Source organism: Drosophila willistoni (assembly GCF_018902025.1).
Source record: "Drosophila willistoni isolate 14030-0811.24 chromosome XR unlocalized genomic scaffold, UCI_dwil_1.1 Seg143, whole genome shotgun sequence".
In the NCBI taxonomy this organism is placed as follows: Eukaryota; Metazoa; Arthropoda; class Insecta; order Diptera; family Drosophilidae; genus Drosophila; species Drosophila willistoni.
In genome coordinates this window covers 3,289,920-3,305,943 of record NW_025814056.1, presented here as the reverse complement: position 1 = coordinate 3,305,943, position 16,024 = coordinate 3,289,920, and the positions used below count along the sequence as shown (strand labels likewise).

Genomic DNA, 16,024 nt, shown 5'->3' with positions numbered 1-16,024 from the left:
AAGCAAAGGCAATTGATTTGCTTAGTAGTTTTGTGTACTTTCAATTACGTGCCACTGAAAACGAGTAAAGTCCTTTATAAAGAAGATCTCAATCCCGGATGATAAATAAATATTTGCTAACGAACTGCAATAACTGTGAGATTTTTTACTTAATACCTATAAAAAAAAAAATACAAAAAAACAATTGAGAAAGGCTACGACTATCTAATACTTAATAGTCCTCTTAAATTTGGAAATGTTGCAAAAGGACACACAAATTAAAAAAGGAATTACCTATAAAGCAATACAGTTTGCTAGAGATAATTTTATCTATGTAATTTTGATGTATAATGTATTAAATGAAAGTATCTCATAAATTATTTACTTGCTAAACCTATGAGATACTCTTGCATACCCTATAAACATGTAGGAACATGTATGTAGGTTGAAAAAAAGCCATTCTAAACTGTTTATTTATGGGTCACTTTAACTCACTAACTGCCTGCCCCAGCTGGGCACACACACATGCTTCTTTCTGTTCGTGCTTTCACCACTTTTACTGGCAAAGGGTTGCCCTATCATCATCATCGTCATCATCAACAACATGATGAAACTGATTCGACGGGGCAACACACAGCAATATCATAATCATACAAAGTTCTCGTATCATGTGTGTGCAATGCAAACAAAAGTGCAAAATCTCGGGGGAACATTTGATTGAATTCAGACAGTTTAACCGTAACTCTAATGCGCATTTCTTTTACTTTTCGGTTTGCCATATTTTTTGGGTAGTTTAATCCCTTGTAGATAACAACCCAAAAAGAAAAAAAAAGAAAATATCAAATTTTTTAAAATCATCTTCTTCTGGTTGATATCGGGTTATGGGTTTTTTTTTTGGGATTTTAGGTTGGAGGCAGTTGATTTAGCAAATGTTATTTGTTTTTGCCGTTCGCCTATGATTGATTTTTTTTCTTTCCTTCTTTTCCATTTTACAATGCGAATGGCCAACGCATTGATTGATGGTTCCAGCCATTTTCGAATTTTGTGTCGGATTTTAGAAAATTAAAAAAGGAGCTTAGCATCTTTTGAGCTCTGCTCTGTGTTGCTGTTGTTGTGCCTAGTAGTATTTGCATTATATACCAAAACCAAAGAGTATTAGATGAAAGATGGCAATTTTTTTTGTTTTTTTTTTTTGTTTAGTACTTTTCAATCCACTGCCTGTAGGTCTTTTGTCGTTCAGGCGCCACGCGACATTTTTCCGCTTCGATTGTGGAAGTTGCCGAGTTGAGGCGAGCAGAATGAAAGATGGGAATTGTGGTTGGAGTGGTTGCCATTCGAAAGTGGCCTTTGTCTGGTTCTAGCTTTGATCTCTGCCATTCGCGAGAGAGTTTGACACAGACAGGAACAGAGAGGTGGGGTACGGATAATATGACAGTGCGTAATGGACCAAAGGCGGCAAGGTGGCAGAGCAAGGATTTCCACTGATTATATGCATTCCTTCTATTTGTGATTTAAGTCACGATTACTCTACACGCTAGGCATTAATAAATGAATCACTTTTTTTTGAAAAGCTTTTACCCATCATCTTTAACAATTCATAGTCTGACTTGAAGTTAGTATTTTATACTTTCTGGATACTAAGTGCAAATTAACAAAATTAAAATCAACAGAGCTGTAAAAATGGTTTCACTTTGGTATTCTCATTTTACCCATTATTATTGTTTACAAAATTGGTGGGCTTAAACTCTGCAGCTACTACATATCTATATAATAATGTTCCTACCTTTAAATATGTATAAATCTGCATATGTTTGTTTTAATCGTTCATGTATCCTGACTTGAAATCATTTGATATGAGCACTCAAATGAAAGTTTACTGTTACTGTTACTGTTATAAAGCTATAGCAGCGTTTTCGAAAATTTTCAAAATTGGCGTCTTATTAAAATTAAAGAAAACTTCCGAATAAAAAGCAATAGTTTCTGAAATATTACTTTTTGGTTGGAAGTCTGTTTTTATTAAATTAAGGTTCAGCCCAACATTCCAAGTCTAACAAAAAAATTTCGGAAATGGAAAAAAGTTAGTCGCGTCGACTTTTTTATAGTTTTTAGAATGAACAAAAAAATATTAGAAAAATCCTTAAATTCGAAATGAGGTCGAGGACCAGAATGGTGTCGATTGCACATTCATCAAAATGGGTTCAGAATAATGGCATGTATCTTTGCCGCCAGTTGAAAAAATAGGTTTTAAGATAAACGCGTTTGTAGTTTAAAGTTATTTAATTATTTTATTATTCGCAAAAAAAAACATTGTTTGAGTATTATTCAAATGAATATTATGCGACATTTTGCCTCATCCCACTTTTTAGTATTTCAAACTAAATTTATTGAAAATTCGGTGAACTAATTGAAAAAACACACGAACACCATTCTGAGATTCCTTGAATCCCGTTGAATACTTCCTTCCATTGCCGTAAAGACAAACATCCGGGTACAGCAATCATGTAGAAATAAGATAAAAACGAGGTCTAAAATTTAGACTCTAAATATATTATATTCAATAATTTTTTTTGCATCGGGCGTTTTGGGAAAATTCATGTAACATAAAAACAAAGTCAAGTGATTGATTTTAAATTGTACATATTTAATTTTTATTATGCATATTGTGGATGTTTTTTTGTTTTGTTTGTTTACTTAAATTTATTTAAATTACTTAACCATTTGATTACATTTTTTATTTTCGGTTTCGGTTTGTAAATATTTCTACTTGTATTTTATTTTATGTTGTACTATGTTTATGCTCGTGTGACACATGAAAAGTATTTCTTAACTTATGGACTTCTATATTGAAAAAAAAAATATGTATGTATATATCGGATTTTATTCAAATTAAAATTGACATCAACTTACATACGAGGGCAAAAAAAATATAAAAAATATATATATATTAGTGTGTATACATATATATATATATATATATAATATATATTTATATATATATGTTTCGGTATTACCAATTGATTCCATTTCAAACAATTGCATAACTATTTGCTAGAGTTTCGAAGAAGCAATCTACCTAAAAGTGAAATCGATAAATAGACACCAAGAGAGTTGTACATATACCTAAGTATACATATATGTATATATATAATATCAAGTAGAAAAGTTGATTCACTTAAAAACTAATTTCGGTTGTGGCATGAAAACTAGCTTCTTATTTTCCTTCTTCTGCTTCATCTCTACGATTGATTTTTGTTTTCTGTTTTTACTCATGAGAACTCTTAAACTAAATTGGATTGAAAAATGTTATCGAAATGTTTCTCTTATTGTTGTGTGAAGTGAGCAAGTTAACTTATCGGACTTAAAATATTACACAGACATACTTATTAAAAAAAAAAAAAAAAACTGATTTATCACAATTGCGCTTATATCAAAATAAAATTACAATGACGGCAATTCAATGAATTCAAAGGGAGGAAAATATATTTCCATATATAAAAAAAAAATTATATAGAAAATATATATTTGTATATATATATATATTAGGGGGGATTTTCCTTTGGAAATTTGTTCACATTTTGCTCATTCTCACTTTTACTTTCTCTCGCTTTATCTGTTCTCCTTTTCCCTTACTCTTTCCCTCTCGTCACTTTGCTAGTTCTCACCAACACTTGAAAGTTAATCACAAGTTGCGCTTTTTAGGAGCCTTTCGGTTGGTTTTTTTTTTTGTCGTTTTTTTATGTTTTTTTTTGTAGGATAAAAAATTCCGCCTTTTGGGTTTTTACTGCGCCTGTGGCGGTTGAATATGCACTGTTGCTATCAGTTTGCTGGGTTTCCCATTTCCCGTCTGTTGCTGTTGATCCTGTTGCTGCTGTTGTATTTGTTGCAAATAGAATTGCTTAAGGACCTTGCACATTGTTAGGGCCAACATTTTCCAGGCGAGCAATTGCTCTTCAGTTGTTGCTGGCACCTCACTTGTTGCTCCTGTTCCTGACCCTATTCCAGTACTAGTATTTGTGTTTGATGTTGTTGATGGTGTTGGTGGTGTCGCTTGTGTTGGCGGCCCTTCAAAGTCGACCTCGTCGTAGCTACTTGGCTGAAAGATGGCCACTGCAGGACCATCTACTTGATCCCCGTCGGTAATTTCCGTCGATGCCTCCAAACTCGCTGTCGTCGTCGTGTCAACGTTGTCATCTTCATAGAATGGTATAGCCATGATGAGGGGAGGGAGAGTTCACGTTATGTCAACGGCAACAAAAAAAAAGACGAAAAACCAGGACACACAACTTCTCAATTCACAGATTGAATGGTTTCTATTCTCTTGGCTAGACTATATTTTTTTGTTCTTTGGTGTATGCACTCGATGAGAGCTCTCGTGCGACTGAAACGCTGCGCGCCAGTGTACGAGTATTTATACCCGGGAAATGGGATGTGAAAGGCGAGAATTCAACCACCACCAGCCCTTACCCAATGCCAAATGGTCAACCCTCCTACATTTACCTTTGAATATTCATTTTCTCTCTCTTTGTCACTGTCTCTTCCTCTCTCTGTCTCTCTGCTGCTCTCTCCCTCTGGCTGTCTCTCTTTCTCGGTGAGTCCTTAGTTTCCTATCTCAAGTGAGGTGGTGTTACACTCTCCCAACCCCCAAAAATAGAACTCTTTAGACGTTTTCGCTGTGTCGTAATGTCAGCTACTTTCTGACATTTGCCAACTTCATCACGTGCTGTAAATGTTTTCCGTTGCATAGAGATACAAAATAACCCACGGAGGAGAGCGAGAGAGTGAAACGCAGCTCACACTTGTGGCATTTTACGTTTAACGTTAGACTTTACGTTATTTTCCCCTCCGAAACTGACCGAAATTCGACGTGGAGAAATTCAGTTTTGGTTTCGAATTTTTTTTTAAAGGGGCATTTCAATTGGGTTTTTTTTTGTTTCTCATATGCGAATTTCTTTTTCGATTTACTCGGTTTTACTTTGCCTTTTTCGTGTCCTTGACCAAATTCCTTCGGGTTTCTTATTTTTCTCTCTCTTTTTTGCTAGTTCTTAAGCACTATATTTTATATATATATATATGAGTATTTAGGCTTAGGCCTTTTATGTTAAGGTTGAAACTAAAAAACTCTTGCTCTGTTCACTTTAAAAAAGGACTAAAAATGTTTAGAAAAAACAAAAATAAAGAAATACGATAAAATTTATTTATTTATCTTAAAGTTAGGACTAATTAAAATTTAAAATAAATGTATACATATATATTTATATATATTCCGTAAAAAAAAAAATTGGAAGCCAAATTTTATAGACTATTCTATGCAAAATCCAGAATGGATTGAGGTTAAGATTAATTCCTAACGAACATTAGATGCATTCATTACTTTCTTAATGTTGGCGCATTTTGTTGAACTCTCATAACTACTATTGATGGATAAGCTGCTCTATGAAAAGCATTTCAAGTTATTTAAAAATATTTTACTATTCAATCTCTTAAAGTTTCGCTTTACATTCCCCTCGCCTTCCCCACATTTTACATTCAACTTATATAGTACATTTCCATGCCACATGCCACGAATAAGTTTTTTGTTTCATCATAAAAAGGAGTGTACCTGTCTGGTATTTTGCGCTCTCCACCTTCTCCATCCATCCAAGGGGGCAAATCAATTCCACAAATCAACATAATCAAGTGAACTTCTTTTCTTTTGCCATAAGTCCAAACATAATGCACTCCTCCCCCCGTCAGAAACTTCTTTTGTTACCGCAAACACGAAGACGACGACGGAATGCTTTTATAGAGAGAGCCAACGAAAAAAAAACCAAACTAACATAAAATATGTAAAAACTTTGTTTTTATAGTTGAAACATAAAAAAATGTAAAATAAAATGCCAAGTGTAAAAACATAAAGGTAGCAGAGGACCTTTTCCAGCCACTGACTCGACCAAAGCGGACCCTTACCCTTTCCATAACCCACCTGATAATGACATCCATGGGGTAAAAAATCACAAAAAATCTGAATCAAAATCCATGATCTAATTTGCTAAATTTACTCTCCATAGAAGAACTAAAAAAAAAAATAACAAAACAAGTCTTGCCTTGGTCTATCCGCATCACATCTTTGTCTATGGATACAAGTATGGGATTGTATCACTTACCTGCAAGGATGCTAAGAAGTGTGAGTATGGCAAGGAAGATGAGAAACAGAGGCAAAAAATTCTCAAAAGCAAAACAAAGAAGAAATTGTTTTCGCTTAAAAGAACATTCAAATGGAAATGTTCTGCTTGGCTCAACACAAACAACAAGTGCAGGCAAACAAACTGCATTTATTTAGTTAACAAACAAACAAACAAAAAAAAATAAATGGAAAAAATGAGAAAAAAATGGCAAGAACAAGAGCTAAAAAAATGAAAGTAAAGAAGGAAAGACACGAAACGAAACAAACCGAAAGAGTAGCATTTGAGTACCTAGACAGGACAGACAATGCATATACATAAAAGTGAAGTGCGCCAGGGCATGCGACGAGTGAAATTGCAAAGGAATACATGGGGGCAAGGAAAGTTACACAGAGCGAAAGGGATTGAGGCATACTTAAACACTGTGACTATGGAATGCACTCTCCAATAAGAGGGGTGAATACAAAAAAAGAGATGATTAAGGCTGAAAATGCAAAAGATTGAATTAGAAACTGATATTAAGAAAGAGTTTCAACGGGTGAGACACAGAGACATCTTTTAGGAATACTCTATCAATACATATATTGATTTGTGTTGTCAATATTTGGATTGATCGAAACACATTTCATATATTTATCACTTAATATATTGAAACAATACATTGTCATAACCGATATATCCGTTTGCCAACAATCTCATGTTCCTTAGAGCATCAGAGTCAGCGTAAAAAAAAGTGTAGCATAAAATTCAGCATCATTCTCGACGAGTCGTCGGTTGGCGTTGTCGTTGGTATCGTCGTCGTCGTCGTCATCGTCATCGCCTCGGCGCACTTTGTTGCCTTCTGGCTGTCAGATTGATATTAAATTATATACCTTATTATCATTCTGCTGTTTGCAATATCAGTCGGAAAGATATACAGATACTACTACTTGTATGGTTGTAGTTTGGTTGCAATGGCAACGTAACGCATCCCATCACATTGCGACGCTTGTGGGTAGGTGGGCGTGGCAATGCCATGTTTATTTACAGCTGGCAACAATTGTTGCTGAAATGCACTTTGCCCGGATTCTCCTCAAGTCAAAGTCAAGCCCCGAAACACTTCACATGTGGTTGCCGTGTTGCTCCTGGTGCTGCTATTGCCTTTGGATGGATTTTTCGTTTTTGTTGTGTAAATTGTTGTTATGTTTTTTTTTTTGTTTTCTTTTTCCACAAACAACAAGAGACGTAGTGCACAATGAGAAGAGCTGCTTCGTCCTCCTCGTAATATGCTTGATGGCTGCGCCCAAGTGACATTAAATGGTTGCCATTCATTCAGTTACTTTTCTGGTTTGAGTTTGTATTGAGGTCTGACTTGTATCTTTTGCCTCATAAAAGTGGCTCAAGTGCCACGAGACTCTCAGAACTTTAAGCTGAAAGCATTTTAAAGCTCATCCCGACATAAATATAAAAATACCCAATGTATATTATAGCCTTGCCAAGAGGATGTGTGTATAAAGATTGGCCAGAAAGAAGTTCAGACTGCTGTCGAAAAGAAAGTAAATTTCACGCTTGTACAATTCTTTAAATATGTATGTAACTTATAATATATCCCAATAAGAACTGACAAACAAACTTAAACTTTTTGGATCGCTGATTCCAAATATGAATTTGCTGTGGCTCGATTGATTGTAATTTTTGAGACAAAGAAAATCAGAAACTAGAGTGAATCCAGAAAAACCAAGATTACCATTAAAAGAACATGTGTATCTATCTAGACTCAGCACTATGATGAATATAAACTACCAACACATTTGTGATATCTATAGGAAAATTTGTAGAAGCTCCAAACTATTATAAGTATTGAGGATTATAACTTAATTTGTGCGTTTTTTCTTTTTGTAATTTGTATGTTCATTTGACAAAGAAAAAAAAACTGGTAATAGCATTAGTTAAAGTATTGCCCTATCAAATCCTTATCATCGTTTTGCCAATTTTCGAATGCCAACTCAAAATTAAGGTTGAGCGTAGAACACAGAAATAACGTATTTTGATGTTCCATTCTGATGTGAACCTCGTTCTAGTAAGATTTCAAATAAATTACAAATATAAAGATTCTCAATATTATTTTCAGAATATTAGATCAATAAAATATAAAATAATCTACACGATTTCTAAGCGAATCGTACGCATTAAGTTATAGACCCAGTTAAATTTTTGCATCGAATCTATGGCCTTACACAGAATGATTTGATTACTGAAGTGAAATTTGGCAAACATTATTTCAAAGAACAAAAAGAGCCTTTACCCCTGAAAACATAATTTCAATTGCTAATCATCTGAGTTGTCTGATTCCACTAATTAACAAATTGATTTATGGAAATTAAAATGACAAATCTCCAGGGACACCAAGAGAAAAGCTCAGTTAAGAGATAGAAAGAGAGAGAGAGAACTCTATGAGCTCAATCATCGAGGGAAACAGGACTCATATGCAAATTTTGCAATTCGTTGTTGGCAAAAAAAAAACACCAAAACCAAAGCAACAATAACAACCCTTCAACCAACAGTTTTTTGGCCAACAAAATAAAAATTTGACTTTGTGGTTTATCCTCTCCATCATCATCATCCATCCCATCCACCCACAGAGAAGGACAGACATTTAATTAAGGTGTCTTCATGGTTACACAAAAACCAAGTTGACTCAAGTGGTAAATGAGTCTAATTAATAACGAGGCATTTGCCACATAATTCATATATATAAATGAATAATGCCATCTTACTATATATGCAGAGAAAAGAAGAGTCGAGTGAGAGAAAGACAAAGGATATTAAAAAGAGGGAGAGCTTAGTAGAGAGTTACCTTTGTCGATTTTAAGCAAAGGAAAGGTAAAGCGAAAAGTGGTAATAGATTTTTAGAATATTAAGTTTTAAATTATTATATAAATTGATGCAAAAAAGAAATAATAAAGCAATTTTAGCATTTACATATATATACATATATATACATATATATATATTTTTTTTTTTGGGCAAAATAAGGTCTAGAAAAAAAATCTTGAACTTTAATTATGTTTGGTTTTTTTGGTTTTGTTTTATTTCAACTTTTGGTCATCAGTTGTTTCCGTAGATTTTCCTTTTTTTTCTCATTTTTTCTGCCCCATTTATTATTTGCCTTTGCCATCTAATTTTTCTTTTCGACAGTTTTTGCTTTGTTTTTTTTTTTTTTGTTTTTTGATGACTTAAGCCTAGTGTCTGACTGGAATTTATTGCCCGGGCGATATGTTTTCTGGGTTCGACGCTGTAATTTATGCAAATTGTTGCTGCCCCCTTCCCCCAAACCCTTAGTAACCACAATTAATTTTACAGCTAGTTGTCGTTGTCCAAGCGTCAGGCAGTTCAATCATATGGGCTTAATCCCACTTCCTTCTTTACCCCACAACCTTCCCCTACCATTGCTCTATACACAAAACGCACACACATTGAGTACATGTTGTCTAAGCCATTGTGTGTTTGTGTGTGTATGTCCTTTTCTTTTGGGGGGTTTCATTATAATCGAATTTGGTACGATAAACTTTACAATGTCCGTTGTTGCTTGGATATTTTCGAACTAAACTAACCTAAACCTAAACTAAAACTAAATAAACATTTTCGTCCGCAAAAGAAAACATCAAAAGCATATAATTTATGGTTCGTTAGGTCAGCAAGTCCCTGTCAGCAGGTCCTTTTGTTCAAGCCTTTTTGTGTGTGCGTTTGTGTGTGTGTAGTGCCTTAAGGACGAATCTTATGCAAATGCATAATGTCCTTAACCTTAACGTTGAAACGTTAGAAACTTGCGTATTCATCTTCGTCACTTGGCCCAAAAAAGGGATGAATAGATGGATCTATCTCAAGCCAGTTTAGCTCTGGTCAACACTTGAGAATGAGGTGTGTTGTTGTGTTGGCTTTTAGCCATTAAATGCCGAATTCTACAAAGAGCAAGAAATAATTTCTTTTTGATTTGCCAACACACACACACACACACACACACACACAAAGAACTGTGGGAAATTGCGTCTGACCACATGTGTGGCGAACGAACAAACGAACGAATGAACGACTGGAGGACGAAACCCCAATTGAAATTTATGGTGTCCAAAGCCTGCTCAGGGAATAGCCATAAAAAGAAGGGACAAGGGACAGCACAACAAACAGCCAAGTTGGTTTTTTTTTTGTGTTTGGCGTAAAACTTTGAAAAGAAACATCCCGATTAGAGACCTCTAACATGGAGTATGGTCCCATCCTGATGATGAGTGGATGGATGGACGAATGAATGCCGAGTGTTGTGTGTGTGCGTGTGCTTGTGGTGAAACACCAGTCTGAACCAAAAATTTGAATGAATAGGGCATTATTTTCATTTTTTTTTTATTTTTGAAAAGGTTTCTCCTCTTCATTTCTATGAGTCGGTCAAAGTGGCTTTTAAAGGCGACAAAAGTGCCACTTGGGCCATTGGCAAATTCTTTCAGCTTGCCAGTTCCAAAAATTGCTTGTCTACTTGTTACTTAAATCTTTAAATGTAATTCTTTACTACCCATTACTCCTCCAACTTCGTTTTGTTGGGCTTGTCTTGTTTTCATTCGATTTCCTCCCTTGTTGCTTTTTGGCTGGCTTTATATATTAAATGTTTTTTATGACCAGAACAGAGAAATTTTTGAAGAATACGACCAAGAAACGAAGGTTAATGTTTGGTTTTTTCTTTTCTTTTATTATCGGTTCAAGCTTTTAATTTAAATGTTTTTTATATGCCTGCGTTGAATTTATTATCTTAAATTTTCCACATACTCTGAAAATACTCTTTTCCTTAGAGTGCTTCGCTTGTCTTACCAACACACAGATACACACAAACACACACATACAGTGAATTTTTCATAAAAAAGTAACAAACCATTCAAAATAAAAATTGCACATTAAAAATTATTTTTTATCGTCAATTTTATTTGCAATTTCACTTTTTAAATTTCATTTTTTTTTTGTGTTGGCAACTTTGTTTTTATTGAATCCCGTATCTTTTTTTTATGTACCTACCTACGAAAATATATTTTAGTTTCAAATCTTTGATTGAACCCCGTCGAGTGTGAGTGTATGGCTCGTTTAATTCTCATTTTTACTTTTTCCTTTTTTTAATATGCGACATAAATTTGTTTTCGTTTTTTTTTTTTTTGAAGGATTTGCTTAAAAATTTATTGTTTGTCTATGTATGTATGTATGTGTTGTGTGCCATTGATGGTGGCAAGGGAAAATTTGATGTCAAACATCAAATAAATTTTGTGATCATAAAATTGTCTACGGCCAAATCCATCTAATATATCAAATCACCAAGCATATAGACTGAAGGTGGTACCAATTGGGGGGCGTTTTACCAATTATGAGCAATTGCCACACACACACACACACTCAGACACACCTTACACCCCGATGTAGGATATGTGCGTGTGTGTGTGGTGGAGGAGAAAAAATTGTATAATTTATTGCACATGGCTTCCTCATATGAATATTGTCTTTATCCCTTTTTGAGCTCAACGCTCTGGCTGGGCGATGATGTGCAGCCGCTGCCACTAAATCAGGCATAGAGAATTTAGATCATCACACAGCCTGTAAGGATAATAAATGAATTGTTTATGGACTGACAAAGTGGCTAAGAAAGAGAGATGTTTCCAGAGTGATGGTAGGATGATGATGCATACATACATACATACAAACATATGTGTATGGTCGGAGCAGGGGTTGGTTTTTGCCATATTGCGTCTCTTTCATTAGAAGAAAAAACCAAGATAAAAGACAAGAGTTTTCCGTTGTAGGCAAATTTATTTTCTCTCGGGCTCAAGCAATTGAGTGACTTCTATTGAATTCATCTTTAGAAATTTATTTTGTATTACCTTAAGCTTGAGGAAAGAAAATATTTATGAGGTCAAGTATTTATTAGTCAAGAATTTTTTCTAATTTACTCTTTAAAATTAACTCGGAGAATATCTCACCTTAATTTTACAGCAGCAAAAATAATGTAAATTAAAATTATACAAAATTTAAATGCAAAAATGATTGTTTAGATTTAACATAAATTTATAAACTTGTTTGCTAAATACAAATTAAAATTTATGCAATTTCCAAACGTTTAAGTTTTGCCAAAAAAAAGTTTAGCAGTAAAAAAAAAAGATTGTAAATTATGGATAAATCTGAACTAATATATAAACACTTAACATCCTCTTAGCTAAATTTTCTTTGATTCATTCGGATCCATTCGGGTGATTTTTCCAAGTCCCAGTGTTATCAATTCTCTCACAGACCATGCAAGCCCTCAAAATGTTCTCACTCCTTCTAACACTCTGTTGTTGTAGTTGTTGTTTATCTTTGAGTTTTCCCACCTACTCATATTACCATTCGATTGTCAAGTTAAGAATCAAAACAAAAATCAACTGGTCATCATACTTTTGTTGCCCTTTCTTCTGTTAGTATTGGTCAGACAATTAATAACAAATTAACAGGATGGTCACATGCCGGAAGTGAACTCGTTTCAAAATATACAGAGAAAAGAAAGGACAAAGTGTAATATAATCAATTTGTATTTGTACAAAAATTAAGCGAAAAATGTTCAAGTATTGTGTGAAATATTTACACTAGTCATTGAAAAACATACATTTATCAATATGTATGTGTTTGTGTACACTACCACCGCCCCCCTCTTACCATGTAAAATGGAAAACAAAAGCCAGGTCCAGTTTCAGTTGCATGTTTTTGGTCTTCGTCTAGGTCTCCGTTTCGGTCTCGGTCACGTGCTTCAATGCACGTGTCCCTTTTAATGACCAACGAATTGTGAAAGGAAAAATACACACACACACACACAGAAAGAAGCAAAGAAAAAAAAAATCAAAAAGTAACGCGGTTCGGCCTCATATTGAAATCCAATTCAATGAAATTGTTGCCACGCTCGAGTTCCATTAGACAAAACCAATCACAACAACAACAGGAACTACAGAGGGTGGGGTAAGAGTTGGAGGAGGAGGGATGGTTAAGACGTAGCTTGTGCGGGGGTGGCGTGGCTCAATCGAACGTTTGGTCAGTGGAAACACGAACCACTCAATTGTTGGTCAGTTGAAAATATTTCGACAATTTGCATGACCAACTCCCACACAACTCTCCCCAATCCAGCCAACTTACAAAGGAATATGTCAGCCATCAATTGAACTCTTTTTTTTTGTTTTCTTTCTTTTTTTTTTTTTTGTCCTGTTGTTATTCTCCCTGTTGTTCTCGGTTTTCAATGGCTGCCGCACTCTCACATACTTTTGTGGGCCCATTTTAATTGAGGACTCTGTGGCGACGTGTGGCCAGAACCAGAAACAACAAATATAACAACAAACAGATGACAATTGACAGACGCCGCCGCCGTCACCGCCCAATGTTAATGGTAAAGGTAAAGAATTGAATGCTTTGGACCCAGATAAAAGGGGGCATGAGGAGGAAAAGGGTAACAAATCAGGCAAGATAGAATGAGAGCAACGTTAATGATATACTTTATAACATACACTAGTTTGCATAATAATAATTGATAATTCTACCATTTGATTCTGTAACTATATATTTTACTCTCTTGTCCAAAAGTTTAAAGTCATTTGGTCACCCAAAGTAGAAATGGTAAGCAAAGTTATTAAATGTTACAGTTTCGCACTCTCTTAGTTATTAGACATTTTTTTTTTTTTTATGCAAAATTATGCAATACGCGCCGCATCAAAAAAATTAAAAAAATCAAAATTTTTAAAATAACTATAGTTGGATTTATTTGTGCTACTATAAATTCTTTTTGGCTTCTAAAATATTAGATTCCATACAAATGTTGTTCGAAAAATGATTGAAAAATTGATTTGTGAAGGTCAGGACCTATATTTTAGCTTTAATGAAAGCGTTTCTTTCCGTATTATGTTAAAGTATTATTACTTTTACAGTATTTCTTCATATATGGCTCACATTATAAATAGAAACAAATATGACAAAAATTATTTTATAACTATAATAAAAATGGGTTATATCATATTTTAAAATGAAAATCAGCAAAAAAGGGGTATTTAATCCAAGATACCTGGAGGACTTGTAACATTAAACTTATACATAGGGGAGAGGGCCCAGTTATGAGCTGGGTTTTGAAAAACCTTAAAATTTTTTCCTCAGTTCCGGGAAAAGAAAAATAAGAAGTTGAACATTTAAATATTAACCTAACGCAACTCTTTTCCAAAGAAAGTATGTTTATTTGAGTTATTAAAAAAGTTTTAGAACAGATTTAATATGAAAGGAATGTCACACGAGTTGTTGTGATTTAATGGTTTACTTATTATGAAGGCCTTCAATGGCAAAAACAATGAAAAACACAAAAGAAAATGGACATAAATGACAACTATTTTTATTCCTCGTCGTCCATATCACTGAACATTCCCGATCGAGATCTTTCAGAATATTCTCGGACAAACTGGTCTCAATATGTAAATTTCCTTTCCTTGTTTTTAAACAACAACAAAAATGTTGGAATTTGACAATTTTACATGATCCTATTGCAAAAAAAAAATGGGGCATAACTGGGCACCCCAGCTAAGTCATAACCGGGATTTTTCATAGTTTATAGTTTATTTGTATATTTTTTATAGACACCACATAATCACATAAATCTATATAGAACCACAAAATAATAATAAAAAAAAGAATACAATATTTTGATGCATTATACCCACCTTTTCACTGTTAATTTCACAAAATTTTGGTATTTTGAAAAACATTAAAATAACTTTGGGAACAATTTAAATAGTTCTTCCCATTAAATAATATGATTTTATTCTGTATTTTGGAAGTATAGCTAAACATCTTTAAAAATAAGCTTTTACATAAAATCTGATGCGTCTACCTATCGAGAGATTAAGATAGTTTGCGGAAAAAAACATTTCAATTTAAGTTTTTAGCTTTTGGTAGCATTTTGTTGGTGTAAGCTGCGCGATTAAAAAGATGAGTCACTGCATTTTCTTTAAAAAATAGTCATTTTTCTGTAAAGTTATATAAAGAAATTGAGATTCTTTCTCCTTCCATTCGACAGTCATTTTCCACCCGCTGTCGTCTCCGTGGTTTTTTGCTATGAGTTGTCTTCCTGTCGAATTCGTTGCGCCAGTCAAAAGTTTAAAACAATTTTTTAACCATGCAGGCGCATCAAATTTCGACCGACTTGCATAAATTATGAATAGAAAAGAAATGGAATGGAAAGTAAGAAGTATGAGAATGAGATGAAATGTTTTAGATGCTAGCCCGTTTAATCAACAGCAGGCACACGACCAACGCGTAATCCTTTTAAGCGCAGATCGAGCGACGGGAAAAAGGGTTTACGATGTCCATAACGTACGTTTTCACGTTCAAAAGGCGCGGGCGTGAAAAAAGAGCAGCAGCGTTATAGTGTTTGTCTGAAGTGTTTTTTGTTTGGCTGGTTGGTATCTGCTTTCGTCTAAACTCTTGTCTCATTTCATTTCATCGCCATTCCATTCAGACGGAGGCCATCAATGTCAGTCATAAATTCATCACGCAAATCTGTTTTGCATTCGTGCGGTCACGTGACTCAATGTTAGATAATGCTTGACATCGAGTTTATTAATTGTTTAAATTAAACACATACCACACACACACACACACAAGGGTTGGCATTAAGTTGGTATTATTATAATCATTATAATAACCACGAGCACTTCTTCAGCATATTTTTTCTCATTCGGTTGGGCTTATTTGGGTGTGAACATACAAAATGTTGTTGCCACAACAACAGAAGCAGCAGCAGCCATAGCAGCAACAAAACTATAAGCAATTAAGATAATTGCGTAATTTTCAATATGCCGTAAACACCGCAGGATATT

At 34.3% G+C, this 16,024-nt stretch overlaps 1 protein-coding gene across 1 annotated transcript; it reads right to left on the bottom strand.

Moving 5' to 3' along the window:
• Positions 1 to 3,524: 3,524 nt before the first annotated feature.
• Positions 3,525 to 4,346, bottom strand: LOC6645572. Its single transcript, XM_002067904.4, has one exon. It carries the CDS (start codon positions 4,190 to 4,192, stop codon positions 3,758 to 3,760), a length of 435 nt encoding a protein of 144 aa, XP_002067940.1. The 5' UTR covers positions 4,193 to 4,346; the 3' UTR covers positions 3,525 to 3,757.
• Between the last annotated feature and the right edge of the window lie 11,678 nt (positions 4,347 to 16,024).